This window comes from Nymphalis io, chromosome 4, assembly GCF_905147045.1.
Source record: "Nymphalis io chromosome 4, ilAglIoxx1.1, whole genome shotgun sequence".
NCBI classification, from domain to species: Eukaryota; Metazoa; Arthropoda; class Insecta; order Lepidoptera; family Nymphalidae; genus Nymphalis; species Nymphalis io.
Window position 1 is genome coordinate 12224453 of NC_065891.1, and position 21344 is coordinate 12245796.

Genomic DNA, 21344 nt, shown 5'->3' on the forward strand with positions numbered 1-21344 from the left:
TTTTAAATCGTCGGCTTATTTTTTTTACACACAATTGTTACATGCGGTCAAATGCAACAACGCATACAGCCATTATAAATCGGCACGTATGTCCCTTGTATCTGTACACTGAAACTTGGTCGTTTTCTTTTGAATATCTAACTTAAGACTATTTGGAATGTCGTTCACTGCAAGGGTACTCAAAATCAAAATGCATATATATCTAAAAGGCTTGTTTAATTAAAACACAATATAATCAATCATACAATATGTATTTAATATAAGATACAGTACTTGTGACATGAGGACAAATCATCGTGTATCAAAAAAAAATCTTACAATTACTAAATTGAAAGAATTCCAAGGTTCGAGATTAACATAACATCCACTATTATTATGCCCAAATGTGTGATAAATTAATTGAGGTAGATACCCCACCGCGTGGGTCAAATAATATAACTTTCGGATCCATTCAGGGTCGAAGCAAATAAGAATGCGTTAAACATTATACTATATATAATTAAATATCTACAAATTGAATATACGTAGTGCACACTATTCGGGATACATGCTCCACATAGTACTATTGGATTCCAAACATTTACAATAAAGGAGAACATTCATAAACGCAACGCATATAGGAAACATGTTGAAAGACAACTCGCGAACGCTACACTAATAACCGCGACCACGGCACGGTCGCCGGACTCCGGGACCGTACCGGGATCGACCTCACCCAGGCGCGAAGCAAATTACCTCTGCCGTATAATACTTAGCAATAAATTACTTAACTATTTACAATCATCGTTAAACCTGACCAAAAATCGCGAAAATTCAACTACCATTTACTACGATCCCGTTCCTAATTAGCCTAGTGGCGCCATCTGTTTCTGGTCAAGGTTAACACGTTTTGTACATGCGTGTTGTCGCAGCCGTAATGTGGTTCACGCCTTCACATCGCTACATCGGACACTCCGGAGTCATAACGAAATGCGAATCAGTCACAGTCGGTTTAGGAAAACTACATTTGTTCCCCGGGAATACTTTGTTCATCAAACGAGCGATAAACTTCGCTGCGGAGATTAAAATTATATTTAACTTAAATTACACCTTATTTTGCTGAGCAAGTCTAATAGAAGGCACTCGCCCTCCTATACGCCGAACTAAACTCGCACGACTCGATCCTCTATGACTATTGTGGCAGTGATAAAAATATATTGTTTTCTATCCGCATATTATTAATGTTTCATTTAATATAATTTAGTTGCCATCATCGGCAATGTTCACGATCACAAAATATTTCTCTGCCTAACATTTCGAACGGCTAATCTAATCTAATAACCATAATTAATTATTATCAGTTAATTCAAAAATGTCTCCAAACTCTAGAATAACCGCCGATTCTTACGATATAAGCAAAAATTATATTTGTACTCAAGCTTTTATAGGCCAAATGTTTTACGTTCATCGTCGTAACGTATCAAGATCAACTGATCCAGTTAAACTGCTATCGAAATTTAAGAAGACAGCGTCGAGTCCAGTGTTACCAAATGCTTATATTTATTCAAAATAAAATATATTCTAGAATTAACTATATCAGATTTAAAATTGTTGCTTTTGAACATTGGTACTCTTTACAAAATATAAAACATTTTCTTATAAATTGGACGTCGATGCTGTATCCTTAAACCATGTGTAACCACACATACAAAAATTCCTTTTCACTGCCGATTTATTTGAGATCAAATCAAGTCCACAAAATTATACGGATACAAAAAGGACCTATAGTTTCATCTCACTGAATTTGGTGTCGAATTTAACTATTAAATTAATTTAAAAAAAAAAAAAAGTGAGCCAATAAAATATGGCACTACTATCAGTGCAAAAACAAATAATTAGTCTAATTTCGTTTTAATTTATCATATAAAAAAAAAATAATCAGTACATTGGAATGGAAGCATTCCAAATAGTATCTATCTGTAAGTAATATTAAGAAACCACACCGACAATCAGGCACCAACTTGACTATTTTGAGAAATTTTCCTAACACTTCTTTGGGTCCATACCTACTAGGAATAAGTTCAGGATTGCATACTGCCGTCTCGCTCGTCACTCGACACGGCGACGGCTCATTCAGCAATACCGAACGTACTCGAGTTACATTTTTCTATTACATTACGTCGACTTTACAAATTCATTTACAAGTCGACTTCTAATGAAGTACTTCACTATTCAATTATTTATTTATTTTTCAACAGTATGTTCTTATAAAGAAAACACTATTGTAACACTATTATTTCTTCAGTACTAAAACGCCTGAGACCATAGAGATGAAGCGTATGAAATCCAGCGATCATATTGGACCGCGAATTTTATAAAAAAACAAATAGTGAAATACCTCAAAACATATCGACGACATTCAATATAGTACACCTCCTAACATCACGCCGGTTCCTTTCAATTTACATATAACGCTAGAGGGCGCTACACTAACAAAATGAACCTAGAACGCTATACCTGTCCCTCTTGTACATATAACTTAAGCAAATGTAAGAGAGGGACGGCGATAGACACCCCGCCCCGCGTGCACACAATTCGTCCTAACTTAGTCTACGGGCACTAACTAAAAATACTAGCGAGATCGCGTGAGCACAGAACACAATATTTTTTATTTAATTTTATTTAACATTCAATTGTATAACACCTTACGGCTAAAAGGCATTGTCTTCTGTATAGGGCCATCCAAAAAGATTAAAATCTAAATCCGTCTACAAATTCAGCTATGGACATTATATCATCGACTTCGTCATTGCCATTATTATATTATTAAAGCAATTTGTTTTATAGTGACAATCGTATTATACTAATAATTACATTTAATTAATTTATTTATTGCTTAATGTTTACACATCCATTGTAAATTGGTGTTTCTAATATCACGTTCCGACTCTACATCTAGCGATGTTCTAACTTTAAAAGATTTTTTTTTTTCGTTATTATAATGTATGTGAATGTCGGTTGAATAAAACAAATTGCTTTAAGGTCGATACAATACAAAATATTTTCTAAGAGTGATGAATATCGGAAACAAAGAAAAAAAAATATAATCAAATTTGTTCAATTTATGTATCATTGTATTGAAATTAAAATAAAAAAAAATGAATTAAAAAAATTAAACTAAATTATAATTTTTTTTTCTTTCTTTCTTTTATCAGCATACATATATAGAAATTATAATGCGATAAAAATAACACACTTCATAAGTCTAACTATGTCAGAATACATAAAAAAAATCTCGGTCCGAATCTAAAAAACAATTACAATTAACCATTGCGTAAAATTATTTTATAATATGATAGAAAATACATCATTATTGCCATTTGAATGTTTTGAACTTATCAGCCACATTTCGAATCGCGTCTTCGAACCCACACCCTTAGACTAACACGTCTAGATTACTCAATAATTACTTTACGTTACAAAACTGCTAAAAAACTTGTGCGCGGAAAATAATATCTGTCAATTATCTATTCTTATCACAAATATTTTATTGCTAACGGTAAAATCGTCGATGCAAAGTTCGTATATTATTAATCTAAACACAACATCGATGGCAGTGGAATGACTGTCGTGTCACACTCGGATACACAATGAACATTTAAAATACTATTAGTCAAAAGACCTTAAGCGAAAAGCCTTAGATGTGAACACGATCGGCGTTCGAGTATCCGAATGCGAAACGGCATTTAATTAACGTCAATTCTGTCATATAGAAGAAATGAATCTCGTTTACTGAACACGGTTAAAAACTTCGTCAAAATGGAACCCTAAATCTATCTGCGAGTTGATATGACTACGGGTAAACCTGATATAAATTGAACACGGCTACGGTACGATGCGCTACGTAGAGGCACTTGGTGATACTCGATCGAGCTTAACCGAACATCGATGACCTTGTAAAGTTGGCACCTCGGGAAGCGTAAGCGTCGCCCCGAACTTCGATTCGAAATCAAAAAACATCCAAGCCCCGAAAATAAAATATTTACATTCCGACATTACAAAACTATTTACACTTGGCAGTGATGCTGGTCGTTCACGTCCTAACCTAACTTAGACTACTCAGACTACTCCGTCCGCTAGCCTCCGGCGACGCCGGAGGGAAAAATATTAAACTAAAACCGGCCATTTTACACCTCCCGTCCTAATTACATCTCCACCTAGTCTATGTACAGCTCCGCTCCGCCGCTGCGCCGTCGGTCTCGTATAAAAGTAAGTCAGTCTTGTTTGCAGTCGCCCCCGGGCGGCGCGGCTATCGGCCGCACGGCGAGAAGGCGTTGGCGCCGGAGGGGCGGCCGAGCTTGCGCTTGCGGGCGCCGCTGGCGGGCGGGCGGCGCTCGTCGTCGTCGAGCGCCATGGGCAGGTTGGTGGCGCTGCAGTCGTCGCGCTCGCGGCGCCGCTTGGCCAGCAGGTTGTTGAGCAGGCGCGACGACGTGCACTGGCGCGCGGGCAGCAGGCGCACGGGCGCCGCGCTGGCGGCGGGCGCGCGGCGCGCGGGCGGCGGCGACGGCGCCTTGCGGTACGAGTTGCAGAACTGCGAGTACAGCTGCACCTTCGTGTGCGCCGGCAGCGACGATATCTCCACGCGCTTCACCCGCTTCACCTCGTGCTCCGGCACCCACTCGTCCTCGATCCTGGAACGTTAGGGACCCGTCAGTGGGGGCGGACGGGCGAGCCACACAGAATGTGACTGCAAACACAGATGTCCGTTCGGCATCTGAACACGATTCGCTTAAGCGAGGTTATCCTTTTTAAATCGACCTCTGGGAGTGTGTTTGGCAGTCTGGCATGGGTTGCGAGCCCATAGATGTGAACAATGTACAGCTAGTGTGGTACTAGTGAGAGTGGTCATGCAAGCTGCGATTGTAATAGCGAAACATAAATAACAAACACCTATGCACTATGACAAAATTAGTAGTTTTTGAGTCGCCTCGGCACAATTTCATGCTGTTACGTGTCATAACCGTGATACCAAACAATAGAGGGCTGGCAACCCTTTAAATTGCTAGCAACAAGTAATTTATAAGAAATATTATAATTTCATTCTAATTTATATTTTCATAATATGTACTTTTAAAATTTTAGCCAATTGTTCAATTTTAAATGCTAGCAACTTTATCCATATTGCTTCTGTGTGGCTACGTGTAAATAACAATGTCAACATTTAGCATGCACAGCACGGTCAGAAACCACAAAAGGATCAATTACATGTTTTTTATATGACTTTTTATATTATTACGTCATAAAAAAAAACATATTTTTGATCCTATAAAGCCGTGAAGAAGCAACATAAGTGTTGAGGATCAGTTGCATACATTTAATCCCGTTTTATTTATATTTAACATTTCATTAAGTTGATCACGATTGATTTTAATGCACTTGACCCCTACGTTAAGCTGATTAGTCAGATATGTTACAAGGTATGAAGATCATTTGCACGAATAATTAATCAGACTAATATTATAATTAGACATTATTCTGTTGGTAATTTTATTTGACTCGTTATAGGACGCCTTAGATATAAGACACGAGATTACGGGAAAATATCTCGGGATCTTAATTTAACGCGTACGAAACCGCGGGGAACAGCTTGTCGTATAAACTTTTCAACGTCAAATAAACTGGATTAATTTTAAGTGCATAAAATCCTCTAAAATTAAACTTGAAAATATAAAAAAAATCTATGTTATTTATTAAAGAAATGTTCTAGAAAATTAATATATGAAATGTCTATGGGTGCTAATTCTGTCGCACACAATCAATAAACTAATTTGACAGAAAATGCTTCTTTTTTAATCGTGAGCATAAACAAGAGATAGCATGTTTTTGATTGCGTAAACTTAGTAATGCAAGTGCATTAGATAAATTTACTGAAGTAAAAACATTTCTCTTCGCTTACGGATAGGAGAATTGTACAAGAGTCTTCTTAACCCAAAAGCGCATGTAAGCGACGTACGAACTTAGGAAATGACTATAGGAACGCCTTCAACGGACCATTGATCGCTACTGAAGTACATTAACGATAATTTTAAATATAGGGTATTAGAGATTTTGTACAACAGAATCGGCCCCAAATGTCAATGAATGAAAATAGCATAAAGTTTATGAAAAAGAATGAAAGAAATTATTTATCTATTTGTCTTCTTTACATTTAAGATTTTGACTGATATATGACCCACCTGAATGTTACCTGTTTTTTTTTTAAATTATTTTTTACTAAAACCTGACATAATCCGAGCTGTAAATTTACGCAATTTATATTATTTAATATCCAGTAATAACTAAATTTCATTTATGCATCTGCAAAAATTCATTTCTTTAAATAACTCCTGTTTAGCAAAATGATCAAAACCACACTCCCAATCGTAAACGTTGTAAAACTTCTTTATATACTCGAAATAATATTTTTTAAATATGTACTCCAAATTCAATTCTTACCTGAAAAACACATTTTGTTATATACAATGTCAAACTATATTATACTAAGGTTTATCCTTAGCTTATGACGTAATGAAGTAAAAACGATTCAGGCGATATAGACATAGATTCAGTAATTTTTGAAAAAATTATCGTTAAATTTATCTCTTAATTTTAAAAAACAATCGGGTCGTATCGAGATTTTATTGAAAGTGAGATTAGGAATATAAATGGAACGATTCAACTGATATTATTAAAGTTTTATGGCGGTATCTTCCATAATTTAATAATATTGAGAGAATGTCAGTAATTCTGAAGGTTAAAGAACGTCAAGATATTTTCAACATGAGATCTTCAATGAAAACAAAATAAAAATGTTCAATTTACACATTTAAAAAGAAACTATTTTAAACGGATTTTAATTACAGGAAATTATGACTTTGTGCCCCGCGATAAGACTAGTTTGTCGCAATTTTCTGTAAAAAAATAAACGATTATTTTCAACTACCACTGATTGTTCTTGCATTGATTATAATTAATATCTCGAGTGACGTGGCGTCGTGTAAATATTTGAATATCGGGGATGTTAAAAATAATGAACACATGCGATTTAAATCTGTTTAAGATAGTTAGTTACATTGAATATCAAATTTAAAATTCAGAATTCTTCTCAGTCCATTAAACGTAGTAATTCGTAATCATCCTTTAAAAGTCTCATGAGTATCGCGAGGACACGACCCGTGGACGGGCCGGCGGCGCTACTTACACGTGCGGCGGGTAGTAGGTGACGAGCGCCTCCCGGCGCGCCTCGGCCGCGTTGTAGCGCGTGGCGGCGAGCGCGGCGTGCAGCGTGAGCGTGTGGCGCCCGGCCGGCTCGCGCAGCGGACACGCGCCGCCCAGCCGCCAGCGCGTGCTGCGCGACAGCCGCCACGCCAGGCCCTCCATCATCCCCGCGTCGAAGAAGTCGAACATGCGCGCTGGAATTACAATATAATCTATTACTAAAATATATATCTATTACTAAAACCAAGGGTTATCGTTTAAAATTATCATTGAACCCAAATCTTGATTCAACATTTTTTTTTTCGGATTGTGTAATACTGTTGGCCTTACTGGCCTCTACGGCGTCACCGGGCGGGATGGGCGAGTTGAACTCAGCCGGATGTTGGGAGCCACACAGGGCTCAAGAGAGACGGACGTCCTAAGGGTGCCTCCTGTGAGGCCGGACCTCGGCTTAGGACTCCGTTGAAATCGGGAGTATAGAAGCATTACCATTGTCAAATATCTACCGGCGGTTCGGAAACGAATACCTTAGACCTGAGAAGCGACGAAAGAAGCTCAGTAGTTTTTTCCATCACTAACTTTTTACACATTTATTTATATTTTTTTTATTACGAAATTTTAGAAATATATTTTCTGTTATGCAATTAACAAACTCACCAGACCAAGGCTGTCTTCTATATCGCAATTTCTTTCCATTACGTCGTATTAGTTTTGAGGAGCTATCCGCTGCTTTCTTCCCACTGCCAGCGTTTGGCGATGTTTCGTTGAAATGGTTGTTCACGTGACGTTCCAGCAATGTCTGTAAATTTATACCATTAAAGTTACACATGGTGCAAACTGAATTTAATGGGATTACCCATTTTCGGATTTTCATTGATGAGTTATACATATCAGGTATTTTATTATAAATGTATTATTTTTTTGGTATTTTGAGACAATTTTCATTTGACAATTTCTTCATCGATAGATAACACTTTGGGAAATTTGAATTTATCAAAGCAAATGCTAAAAAGAATATACATGGACCTCATAAATTTTTGAAACCGTCTAGATAGATACGTATAACCTCTCAATGACTACATTTTTTAAACCTAACACAATACTTGTTTCGGTCGTCTTGTTAAGTACTGCATCCAAGACATCATAGCATCCTCTCGATGTGAAAAAAAAAAAACAAAAATAATTGTTCGAAAAGTAAGACGATAGATTTTGATGAACGATAAAATAAATTCAAAACCCGTTCTGTAGTTTTGACTTTATTTGGAAAGAACTAACAGTTGAAAATTTTATAAATACTCCTTTCACCTAAATGAACCAAATAAAATACATTAGCTTTCCCTATATTTAATCATACAAAATCTATTTTATAATAAAAAAATTAAAGGTTTAAGACGTGTAGAATTGTTGTGGTATCCTGTTGGTTTCTTCTTATTCCTTAGAACAGAAAACATAACACAAGTTTATCTACCTACAATCAATATAGAAGACACAAACCATTATAAAGCTCCTCAAATCAAGAACCACCTGTGGCACCATCACACTACAAACCATCGAATAGAGACGACAAAATGTTTATAGCCAAATATTAGTAACTTGGTGAAATTAAACAATTCAAAGTCAGATAACTTGTTATACAAATTCTTTAAAACGATAAAGGTGATATGCCACGTGATCAATCAGTAATTGAATCACGTAACAAAACAATGAACTTTCTCAAAAAATATATCTACATTTCGGAAGATGTAAAAAATTTGAAGAAGTTGTCTGAATTATCACTATTTTACCATACGAGAAATGTGATCCGATTGCTGATGACTGGAATTGATTTGAAGAGAAATAATTCATAAACCATAAATTAATATAACAAAAAATGCCTGCTTCCATAATTCGAAGTTATTTCATAAAACCGTTGATATGAAATAAGCGATTGAAGAATTATAGAAATAAGCACAGAACAACGACATAATCAGTGACAACACCCGATCTAATTTAAGTAAATATGAGAATATTTACACAAACAGCTCGCTGTGGGAACTTAATTGTAAAAACCAAAATATCAAAACCGTCAAAACGATATAGACAATAACTCATTCAACCCTTAGAAGCGAACACGTTATTGTGGATACGTTTTGCCGATGTGCATCATGATTCCTATAATCAAAGAGTGGGTGAGACAAAGAACGTAATTGTACCTGCGTCGAGAATCTTCTGTCACAGCCATCGACGATGCACTTGAAGGGCTTATTGCCACCGTGGGACAACGTGTGGCGCTCCAGCCACAGACTCGAACATGACGGCTTGCCTCGCACCTTACACTGTTCCCACAAGCATACGTAGTTTTCTCTACCCGCTTGAGACTCTACGTGAACAGACTGCAAAACAAATAAGGTTCAAAAGTTAATTTTGATTTTTATATTGTGCATAATTAAATTATTTTATATGTATCTTTCTTTATTACACCAACCTGTAAATGCTCTAAAAGATCTGTATCGCTTTCTAATTCCATTTTGCAATTTTCCCATAGACAAACAGTCGTATTAGTCGTATCTGTACTAGACTTCCTTTTGTTACTTTCAGGTTTTATAATACTTCTTGGAGGAAACCGCAATATTTTCGGTTGCTTTAGAATTGGACTTTTCTGGCTACTTGATGCTTCAACTGAGCTCACGCTTACACTAAGAGATAATGAAGAATCGTCATCACACTCCTTGCTAGTTTGCGAGTCACTCGGTGAAGCAATGGACTTATCAGTTCCTATTCCTGATTCTGATGACTCTGTGGTAGCACTACAAAAATTAGCTTCTATCAGAGTATTTTGAACATTCGATGAAACGTCTTTTAGAACAGTTATTTGAGTAAAAAGTGTTTCCTCTCTTCTAGCAACTGCTTCTACTTTTCTTAACTCTTGAACCATATCCTCTTTAGACGCATCATTTACAATGTCATTCCTTTTTGTTACTTTTGATACTGTTGCAAGCTCTTCAAGATTAACTGAACAACCACTAACTTGTGCAAAAGGCCTCGAAGATATTTTTTTAGAATCTAATGGAAATATATTATTATTAACAGTTTTAGACAGCCAAGGTATATCACACTTTTGGTTTGTTAGTTCGCTTATTTCAGACTCCTTTACGGTACTGCTTGGTGGTTCTGTACCTTGTATCGGATTGTCAGGTGGTTTAACGGGCGCTAAAGGTATACTACTCGAGTGTAATGTTTGAGTGGTATAGTTAGTAACCAAGGAAGGGTGATGTACTATTGGATTTGAAGACGATGTTTGCGAAGGTGCCGAGTTTGTACTCGTATAACTCCACGTCTCTTTGACATTCATATTTGGCACTGAAGTAACAATAAATCCAGGCTGAGGTACTAAAACAGAATGGCTTAGATTGACAGTAAAATTTTGTTTAGGTTGTACCGTCATTCCAACAGCTTGTAGTCCTGTGACATTTTTATTCATTACCGGTATAGACTGACTAGTGGCTGGGCCAGATTTATTAGAAGATGTATATGTAGGTGGTATCGTATTTGCAAGTTTTAGTAAGGTACCGTTTATGAGAATTTGTGCAGCCTGTTGATTTGTTAGATGCTGGTGATGCTGATCTGGTCTTTGCGTTGTTATCTGAGGATTTTGCGGAAGAACAAAATTGGGCATTTTCGCCATTATATTCGGTATTTGGACCACAGTTCCGTTGATATTCTGCATAAGCGGAAAAACGTATTGACCGTTTAATTTATTCGGACTTGTCACATTGACATTAGTTCGGTTAAAAGTACCTATATTACCTTGTTGGTTTAACGTCTGTGAAGGTAACCCATTTTGTGGTATCCGTAACGTAGTAAGCATGACGTTTTGAGGAACAGCAACGAATGAAGCTAAATTAGGTGATTGTACTGTGCCATTGCAAGGTTGTGGAATATTTATTTGATGGCAATTTTGTAAATTAGCTACAGGCACATTTAAATTACCAAGATTACCATTGACAGTCATAGAAACTTGTCGAACACCGTTTGGAACATTCATACTTGGTGCAGTATTCGCTTCACTGGGAACATTTTTAACGGGAGAATTTTGTAATGTATTTGCACAATTTTGTTTCTGTAGCTGAATTTGTTTAAGATTATTAGCTTTAGACCAAGTTAAGTTTTTACTATTTGCAATACAAGCGGATGATTTGCGGTTCGTCCTTTTAGATGTTTGTGCATTTTTTCTCAAAGGCTCCTTCTTTGTTAAAGTTTTATTTACCAGATTCAAGTTATTTGAACCACACGTGACTCCGTTCATTCTACTATCTAATTTGGTAGTAGAGCTGACGATCCCATTCAGCTTAGTTGAGTCAGGTTTTACAGTTTGTTTTTTTGGTGATCGGTTCATAGTAGTGGCAGGAGCAATACGTAGTCCTACTATATCACTCGAAGCTGGAATTGCCACTTTTGCTTTATTCATATTAGCCGATACATTGGCGGATGGACTTTGAGTAAGTTTGTGTTTTTTGCTATCTGCGTTAAAAAAGCTTCCCGAATTCCTTTCTTTATTAAACGTTTCAATCCCGTGCCGAGTCTCCATAAAGCCATTCATTTTATGCATTTCCTTAGCTCTAATACTTTCTTTAACTCCATTAACATGGACATTCGATGATGTTTTTAGAAAATCATTTTTAGAGCAGTTTGTGGTAGTTTGGCTTATTGGCGTTCTCTGTGTTTCAGTTTGTTTACCAACATCAAGAAGAACTTTCGGACTTAGCGTTTGCGATAAATACGAAATATATTTTTCGAGATCATGCGTGACGCCGTTTTTGGGTAGGCACTTTTTCTTGGTGTCATTATTGTTAATTGAATTATTATCACGCTTGACGCCGTTCTGTGGCTTCATTTTATGATTGAAGTACTCTGTTATGCGGCGATGAATGGGTGGGTTTGGCCGTCGGAGGGGCGCGGGTTGAGCCGCGAGGCGTCGCGGTCCCGGCGGCGCCGGATCGCTCGCCCAAGGTGGCATGCGCGCGCCAGCGCTCTCTTCGCTCGTGCTGCAGGCCGACTCGGGGCTTCGCGGCGAACGCGGCTCAGTGATGTCGCTACTGCTGCAACCGCTGCTTTCCGTAGGACTTAGCACCGCCACTCCACTGAAAAATAAAATAACACTTAAAATATTTGCGCTTTGGTATACTGATTGGAGTAAGTTTGACGTGAGACTACGTAATATATACGTAATAAATTATTTTATAAACGGAGTTACTCGTTTGATTTACATTTTTTCGTTTATGACAATCAGCTGTTGATTGCTTGCAATCGATCACACGCGAAGATAGAGCAAGTAGAGGAGGAAACGGGACGGCATGTGTCGCTCGACGACCGAGAGCGATGTAAGGTGCAATGCCCTGACGGTCCAGTACAGTGACGCAACGAGACGCGTCGCTGCACTGACCGACCGTCCGATGCGCATTAGAATTATTATTTTCGGCGTATGACATTCAACGCACGTAATTCCACGCCGTAGGCTGTGACAAATAAAGAAATAACTTCATAGATGATATTTAATATAGGTTTGTAACAAAATGCTCGACGTTACATTATGTATATTAAGTTATTAAAAAAACATTCGACAGCGTTACCTATATGAATACGACTTTTTTTTTGTCAGAACATATTTTTAAATACTGTACTGCAAACATTATTATCCTTGTATTATTAACTCTTGAATCTCTTTTGGCTTATACACAAGTAAATATTTCAGTAATAAAATTTCAATACTCGGCAATTTGACTTGGGTAACTGCGGTTTATGATAGGAACTTAAAGTCTTTTTTCCTCTGAAGAATCGTATTAGATTGTCCTTGGATTATTGTGTACGTTCACGTAGGGTGTTGCGCGAGACGTCAAGGGTGCACCCTCGCCCTTCGCCAAGCGACGCGCAAAGGATTTTTATGTTCCCCTTCTTTCTCTCACTTTTAGAGAAGCTTTGTCTCTAATTGACCTAATTTTTTAATATCTATTTTTAAAGGCACGTACCATTATTCTTGAAAGGGGAAAATTTGATTATTTTTGAAGGATCTTTAATCCTGAACTTTTAGCAGTCGTCAAATTTCCTTCGAATTAATTAAGAGAATTTGTGAGCAACGTTGCTTTAATAATATAAGACAAAAACATAAGGTATCTGATATTTTATTTCTGATTTAAGTATATTACAGTTATAATTAAAATTGTTATAATATACTATTTAGTTATTATTTACATTGGTGGGTTACAGTAAACAGTAAATATTAAGCAGACATTCAACATCAGTAAGTTGAGTATTCTCATTAGTGTTAATCCATTTATATCAAAATAAAAATATGTTAATAAAAAAAACTTATTTTTTATATATATATACAGACTTTGGAATAAGAACAGAAAATTAGTGGCGTAATAGTGTACTGTACAGTAAAACAACAATAACGACCGAAGTGACCTGAGAAGATTCATATTCGTTTGTGTAATAATCAAACAATAACTTGAACTAGAAACTAAAAAATAGAATTATCTTCGGTAAAGACACAACAATATTGTCTGCATAGCGCTGTTTATCTGACGATCGGGACGTTCCGCTTAAATTTTTTGCGAGTCGAAAGCAAAAGTGGGCGCCGTATGTAGGTGAGTCTGTGTTGCAAGGTCGCGCCCGCGCCGATTTCGGCCGTCGACCTGCGCCACTAACATTGTAATCTTGGCAGACACTATTCGATGCATCGGCGTGTCTTTTACAATTTACCTTCATCGGAAATATATTATTTATAAAAAAATATTTGAATTTCGTGTGTCATTTTATTTAAAATTGACAGTTTGTATTTATAAATTAAACTGATGGAGATCTGTCGAAAGAATCGATTCAGAGCGATATTGTTTATGTAAAATTTATATGCAATAATTTTAAAAGCGATAATAACAAAAGCAAAATTAATAAAAGAACTTTTATGAGAAATTGAATATGTCATTCGATAAAATGGACGAAACTTGACAAAGAATTTGCAAAACTTATTTAAAATAAAACAAACAACTATTTTATAAGAATAATAAATGTGGAATGGATAATAAATGTGAAATAGAATCCAATCTTTAACTGGTTCCAAGATTGGGTCCAATGTAATTCCGTCATAGGTCACGCAAGTTCTCTTCAAGTGCATCATTAATCAAAGACGAATTGACAGGTCTTCTTATGTTCGTGGGAAATATTACATATAAAAAGTGAGATAAAAATATATTAATATTATTGTACGTAATATTAATTTATTATAAACAATATTCGAGACTTGTCGGAATCCAGAATCCACGTGATAATATAATCTGTCTGTTCGTACGCCTTAACGATTCAAGTAAAAATCGTTTGATATATAAATAAGACGATATGGGTCGACCTAATATATCGGGTCAACGTGTAATATTCTCGTACTGAAAAGCGACGCGACACAATTCGTAAACTATGCGAGCATTATGATTTTTAACAGTAATAATGCTAGAAAGGCACATAATTTAGGCTAACCGGTAATGTTCGACGCGAGCGTGAAGGGGCGCGGTTGATCTTATCGTAAAACAAATTAACACTTGTTATTTCGAACTAGCGAATAAACTTTTCACTCTAAACCTATTACGAAAACCAACATGAAACGTCCGTTATCACAATAGATATCAATAATTATAATAATATAATAACTACTCACATCATTTCTTTTATATATCCAATATTAACGGAGTATTAATTTTACGACAAAAGTCGTAATTAACATTGCTGTGCTAGGTTACTGTTGAATCGTATTCCAATTTAATCACTGTTTAAAAATACGCCAAAACGCAATAAACCTTCCATCTCTAGCGTACACTGTAAAATGTGATTAGTTTAATCCTATAGTAAATAACGATGTTACATAAATTTGCCATCGCAAATAAAATGATTCATAGAGAAGCCGTCATTAAGCCGTCAGTTGGTATTTCTTATTGGAATTATCGGAATCTCCCGTCTATAACAACGTCAGAGTTCGATCATAGTTTTACGTAACTTTACTGGGAATATAATTAATCAAAAGCCTCACGTCATTACACGCTTGGCTATCTTGAGATTACCTAGAACGGGAAATGAGTTGTAAGTAGTGTATACAGTGTCTATTTGAAACTGCGTACGATTTTATATATAAAAGTAGCACATTTGTAATTTGTAAATGTGAAAATGTAGTTACTCGTAAGACGTTTGGTACAGAAACTTAAACTTTAACAAAATTCTTTAAACACAGACCATATTAATAATTTTCTCATCAAAGCACATCAGATGCACTAAATCGCATCAATCGCCCCTCGGTCACGGCCTACTGCCCGCCCGCCGCCCGCCGCCCAATAATGAGTGGGCGTACAAAAGAGCAAATGATACGTCAAGCGCACATGTCGCTTACCCTAAGGCATTAATTTTATTTAGCCCGTCTAAATTGAGTCTAAAATCACATTTAGAAGAACGAAAAACAGATAGATTTTCGATACGATATATATTTGAGTAAAAAAATTAGGAAAATAAAGTTATAGAAAACTATTAATCGACACCAAAATCACGTGATCACATCACATACCGTTATATGAAAAAATACGTTTCGATTATATAATGTGCATCGAGCCGTGATGGCTCAGTAGTTAGAAGACGTGAATCTTAACCTATGATTACGAGTTCAAACCGGGGTAAGCACGTCTAAAATTTGTGTTTATAATTCATCTCGTACTCGGCGGTGAAGCAAAACATTGTGAGGAAACTGCATGTGGCGGATGAGAATCTGTATCTAGCAACACGCATTGGAGCATTGGTGGAATAGTTCCAAATCTCCTAAAAAAATTAGAGGATGCCTTAGCCCAGCAGTAGGACATATACAGGCTGTGACTTTATACCATCACCAGTCGAAGTTCTTAGTAAATAAGTAGGAATTTGTGAATGAGAAAAGTAATAGTAATAACAAATAGAAAATACTCATGGATCGATAAACCCTTTAAAGCAAAACGAATCATGAACAAAACGTTCCTAAAGGGCACACTAATTAAACCGGCGAGATCTCGGGGGTGGATTTTAGAATGAAATATTATTTCTTTTTGTACTGGAAATTGATCATCTCGCCGAGATTGTCTGGGGATTCTAATCATTGGCAAATTTCGCTTAGGGTTTAGTCTAAATGACGAATGTGTATTCAAGCTCTAATTTAAATATTATTTTGGTATTGTAATTCATTTCATTCAAATTAACAATATTGACCTAAATTTCTGAATACATTTATGGTATTTCTTAAATTAAATAATAGAATTTTCTATAATCAGTATGTGCTTTAAAAAACCGAAACATAAATACATGAGGCAGCTAACTACAACCTCGGGACTTTCTACGTTGTGAAAAATGTATTGTATTCCTAGAGTATAAAAAACCCTAAAGTGGTCACAGTTTATTTCATTGCAAATATCTATTGTGAGTGTATTATATTCGGTTTTTTTTTTTGTTTAAAAACATAATAGGAATAAAGTTAGTATTATACATTATAAAGTATAATAATATAATAGGTGCAATAAATATTTTAGTTTAATGAAATATAATAATATATTTGTAAACGCTGTTGTAGTCATGTTAATATCTTTATAGATGTATTAATTTTATTAGCTTCTTATTTATTTGGTCGCCACAATGTTAAAGTTTCCCTTACAGTAATACCAAGCAATGTCACACGAAGACGAAACGGTTTGCGGACTTTGTTTTATATAGAGTTATGTCAACGGCGTCATATTTACGTCGGTGCCCATTCATTAGCTGGAAAGGAAGTCGCTTCGCGTGAGAATCGTGTCAGGGCGAGGGAGGCGACCCCCTCTTTAGTATGCTCCCTCCTTCTACCCCGTGATTATTATGCTAAGTGTCTGACGGTTATCGTCGGGGTGAGTTTTTCGCGCATCTGCTATTTATTTATACGCTTTTATATTCATGGGATTGAGTAACGCAGTTCGTCCGTAGCGAGGCGACTGCCTTACACTTCATTACGCGGAGTTACAGGGTTATACTATGCTGATTGGTATGCGATTTTAATCCTTGTGTCTTGGTGATACGGTCACTTTGAAAAAAATATCAATAAATAGGTTAGTAGGCGCACCCTGCGTGACGCTCTGCCAAACGTTAGTTCGATTGAATTTTATGCGATGTTTCTTTTTATATTGTTATTTAAGATCACGGAGACTTATTCCGTGGTACGAAGCGGCAATATTACCAAAAGGGGGAGAGCTAGAATGTATGAATTGGAAAACCTATATCTCATCTGAACAGCCATAATCAAACACACATATACCTACAGGTGTGCAAGTACGTATCTCAGGTAGATTTCAGAAAGTTAATTTCCTTCTCATATCGCTGCACCGCCGTCAAACGAGATAGTTTAGCCGATCAAAACACAGCTCCGGCGAACATGTCCTCGCCGGCGGAAATTTCAAAATGTCACTTCCTCGCTACAAGCAAAGGCAAAATTTCGCTACAATCAAATCAACGTCTGCAAAATTTAGAGTAGCGAATGATTACAATTTTAGTAGAGACGAAATACCTCATCGCCAGCATTGCATTTTTTTAAATAAATAACAAATAGTAGTACTTAGTCAAAGTAAAATAAAATTACTGTGAATTACAAAATTGTTAAATAAACTAGTAAAGGAAATTATGAAATACGGTGAAAAATTAGACAGTTATAATTAGATTAAGTATCTCTTAAAATAGACAATTTCGTGAAAGTGAAGTGAAATCGTTCAACCAATTTCTGAAATGTATCTATCGCTTTTCGTCAAGCCGCCGTCTGCAATGTTTGGAACGAAGATGTTGCAACACGCTTCCTTTCGTCTGGGCAGGAAATAGACGAATCCCAAAGCGCTTTGTCTCGCATCGGCCGCGCCGATATCCGACGGGTACGACCGCCTTCAGAATGGAATTTACTCAGTCAATCGAATAACTCCAGATTAATCGAAACGATACAACATACGGAAGCTTCGATACAAACCTACTTGTAACAGCACTTGACTATAGTAGATTTATTACTATATCAAAATGCATAGGGACATGTAACTAAATTATTTGAATTATATTTTCAATCGCCTAATATCAATTGTGAACCAGTGTCTACAAGGGCAAAAAATAGTTTATATTTCAAATGGTACCAGTGCTTATGGGCGAAAATGATTTACAATAAGGTAAATCAATAGCATGCCTAAATTGCCTGCCTTCCTAAATTGAAAACAACGGAGTATGTATATACTTATAAGAGGTGATGTGAGTTCGTATGAACAAATCGTATACCAATTAAGTATACATCGTCGTCATTGCGAGTTCATTCACACATCTCTGACCTGTTGAGGACGTGTATTTCAATGGCGTCCCGATATTAGAATACAATGCAATGACACGGCTACATCCTCGGACCGCGGCGGAATTGGGAATGCGACGCGCGGTGGCTGCGTGAGTTCCTGGCATGGGCGCCTACAGCTACCATTGACATTATTCGTCATATATTGCAATATCATTCGAGATTGTTAATTTTAATAACGCTCTGGAAAGTTAACTTTAAGCTATACATATTTTGTTATTGTATTGCGAAGGCAAACTGGAAATGGAAATGTAGAAAATACTAACCATCAAATATCGTTAATACACTACCAACCTTGGCAACTAAGATGTTGTGTCTGCAGTTACACTGGCTCACTCACCTTTTAAAGCGGAACACAGCAAGAGTAAGATTTGCTGTAGAACATATGATGAGTGGGTAGTACCATACTGGCTTGCACACAACCAAATGCCCTTAAAAGATACTTTAATAAAAAAAAAAACTTTAATTTAAAAAAAAAATATGTATATTTTTTTTAATTAAAGTGTTTCGAATAAGAATAGTAATTCGTTCGAATAGAAAAAAAAAAACGTTTAAGATTTTATGTTTTAACAGAAGCGTTACATAAAAATTTTATTAATTATTTCTGTAAATCCTGCAATCCGTATCTACAATCTACATTTATGTACGTTATATAAGTTTCTATAGTATTGAGTAATTTATTTATTAAACTTCAAAATGTAGATGCATAATTTAAAATAAATATGTATCTATTTATTTCCAAGTCCCCAGACAGGTCGGTCGGCTGACTGCGTCGGCGTGCATCGAGCGCATAACGTGATTTAAAAGCAATCTCACCGTCGCTCGCGCTCCATTTCCGCGCCGAATGTCAGATCATCTACCTAATACAATGCTTTTCTTTTTACCCCCAATAACTGCAACCCCTCAATACAGATTAACACAATAGACAAACTGAGTTATAATACATTTTTTTGGAGTCAAATTACCATCGAAATCAAAACGAAAAGCTACATAATTAACTGTTTTTTGTTAACAAATAAGAAACTAACATTCTTTCTATTAATATAATTAATAAAATTGAAACAAAAATATTATAATATTACGAAATCGAATAATTAATAATAGTGTTTTTTTAATTGTTTAACAGGCTTATTATACTTAAATATTATATGTATAAGTATGTATGTAAAGGTTGTATTGTCTCATAACGTATTATTGTTAATAATACAAATGTCCGCCTAAGTTTCCTTTCTAAGTGTATTCACTTACGACGGGAACGTCCCGTTTATACAAGGTAAAACAAAATGTATAATTACCAATATACATGATACAAACTATTACAATAATAAATTTTCCGCTTAACAGCTTCATTGCCATTATATTGCGTATTCAATAATGTTTAGCAAAAAGTCCTATCGGATTGATCAATAAAATACTATAACAGGCATATTATCTATCTTATATGCGTCAAGTCCTGATAAGTAGCTGTCCTTATTAGAAGGTCGGTTTCATATAAAAACGCTTTGAATTAATAATATACATTACTAGTAAACAGCAATAGATGGTATGGCGATAGGCGCTAGTTGAAGCGTATCTAGGGGTGTTGACTTTCGAAAAATACATACGAACAACGGCAAGAAAATATGTGATAATATTTTTGTGTGAAATATATTTTGATATATTTATGCAGTATTTCATTAAATTTGAAACAAAGGTTTATTACTTGAATTCTACCGGTCGACAACCCTAGTAGTACAATACAAAAAAAGTTGCTTTGCCGCATACTGCTCCCATCACGATACGAGTGGCGAAGCGACGATTAAAGAATCGAACGTTCGTTATAAACGGTTTTACATTCGTTGCATACTCGTGTTATCAGCTTAATAGTGAATTTCGCAGTTTACTCTCGATGTTATCTTGATTTATTAAATTATAAATCATAATGTATCTGTTATGTAAAATGTTACCACATCCAGTACAATATCTCGTAGAATTGCATCTAACCTATTTACGAATACATATTATAGCTTCTTGACCTTTTGTACAAAATAATATCACTTCGATCACATCGATCATCAAACAACAATTAAATTGTAACTAATTTATACCAGTAGATTTATATGCTTATTTTTGTTAAAAACCGTTTCAAATAATAAAACGACAACATTTGACATTTATTGTACTGTCAACAAAACTACCAATTTTCACATGAAAATTAACGTTCAAAACCCATAAGCTAAATGTTTAATATGAAATAGTTGCCTTCAAATGCGAAGTGGCGATACGTTACGTAACATCATAGTTACCTATTGGAGCTTTTAATGTAAGCCTCAAAGGCTTATGAAACCTATATAATAAATGGACACACACTATTTTGGTACATTTAAAATATTTTTAAGCCTTTCACAAAATTATATTGTAAAAATGTCTGTAAACATATCAACCATACCAACATTTTAAAATAACGGTTAAATTGACAGATGTCATCAACGAATAATTACGTTACTAGATCCTCTCGAACATTCGAGAATCTTTTCATAGATAAAGATTTGTGCGAAAAATTATCACGGTCGAACGTTTATTTAATTATAAATATTTTCGATCGATCGATTTCATGGTTCGGTCGGTGGTCGCGTGTTGTGTACGTACGCGTCCCGCCCGAGGCTTATCTGTCGCGCAAACAATTATTACGCTCGTTGCACTGTTCCGATACCGTAAAGTAACAAACTCAATGTATTAGCTGACACGCGTA

At 35.9% G+C, this 21344-nt stretch overlaps 1 protein-coding gene across 4 annotated transcripts in view; it reads right to left on the minus strand.

Moving 5' to 3' along the window:
* Positions 1-232: 232 nt before the first annotated feature.
* LOC126768118 (zinc finger protein jing) overlaps positions 233-21344 on the minus strand; it is a 131005-nt gene continuing 109893 nt past the window's right edge. For 3 of the 4 annotated variants that reach the window (XM_050486025.1, XM_050486026.1, XM_050486028.1), the window contains exons 2-6: positions 9701-12356; positions 9429-9608; positions 7894-8035; positions 7220-7430; positions 233-4670 (exon numbers count right to left, since the gene is read on the minus strand). In XM_050486025.1, coding sequence (XP_050341982.1) covers positions 4289-4670; positions 7220-7430; positions 7894-8035; positions 9429-9608; positions 9701-12356 — 3571 coding nt within the window. In that variant the 3' untranslated portion in view covers positions 233-4288. Of the gene's footprint in view, positions 4671-7219; positions 7431-7893; positions 8036-9428; positions 9609-9700; positions 12357-14923; positions 15058-21344 lie in introns of those variants that run through there. The other variant, XM_050486027.1, reaches the window with a different exon arrangement.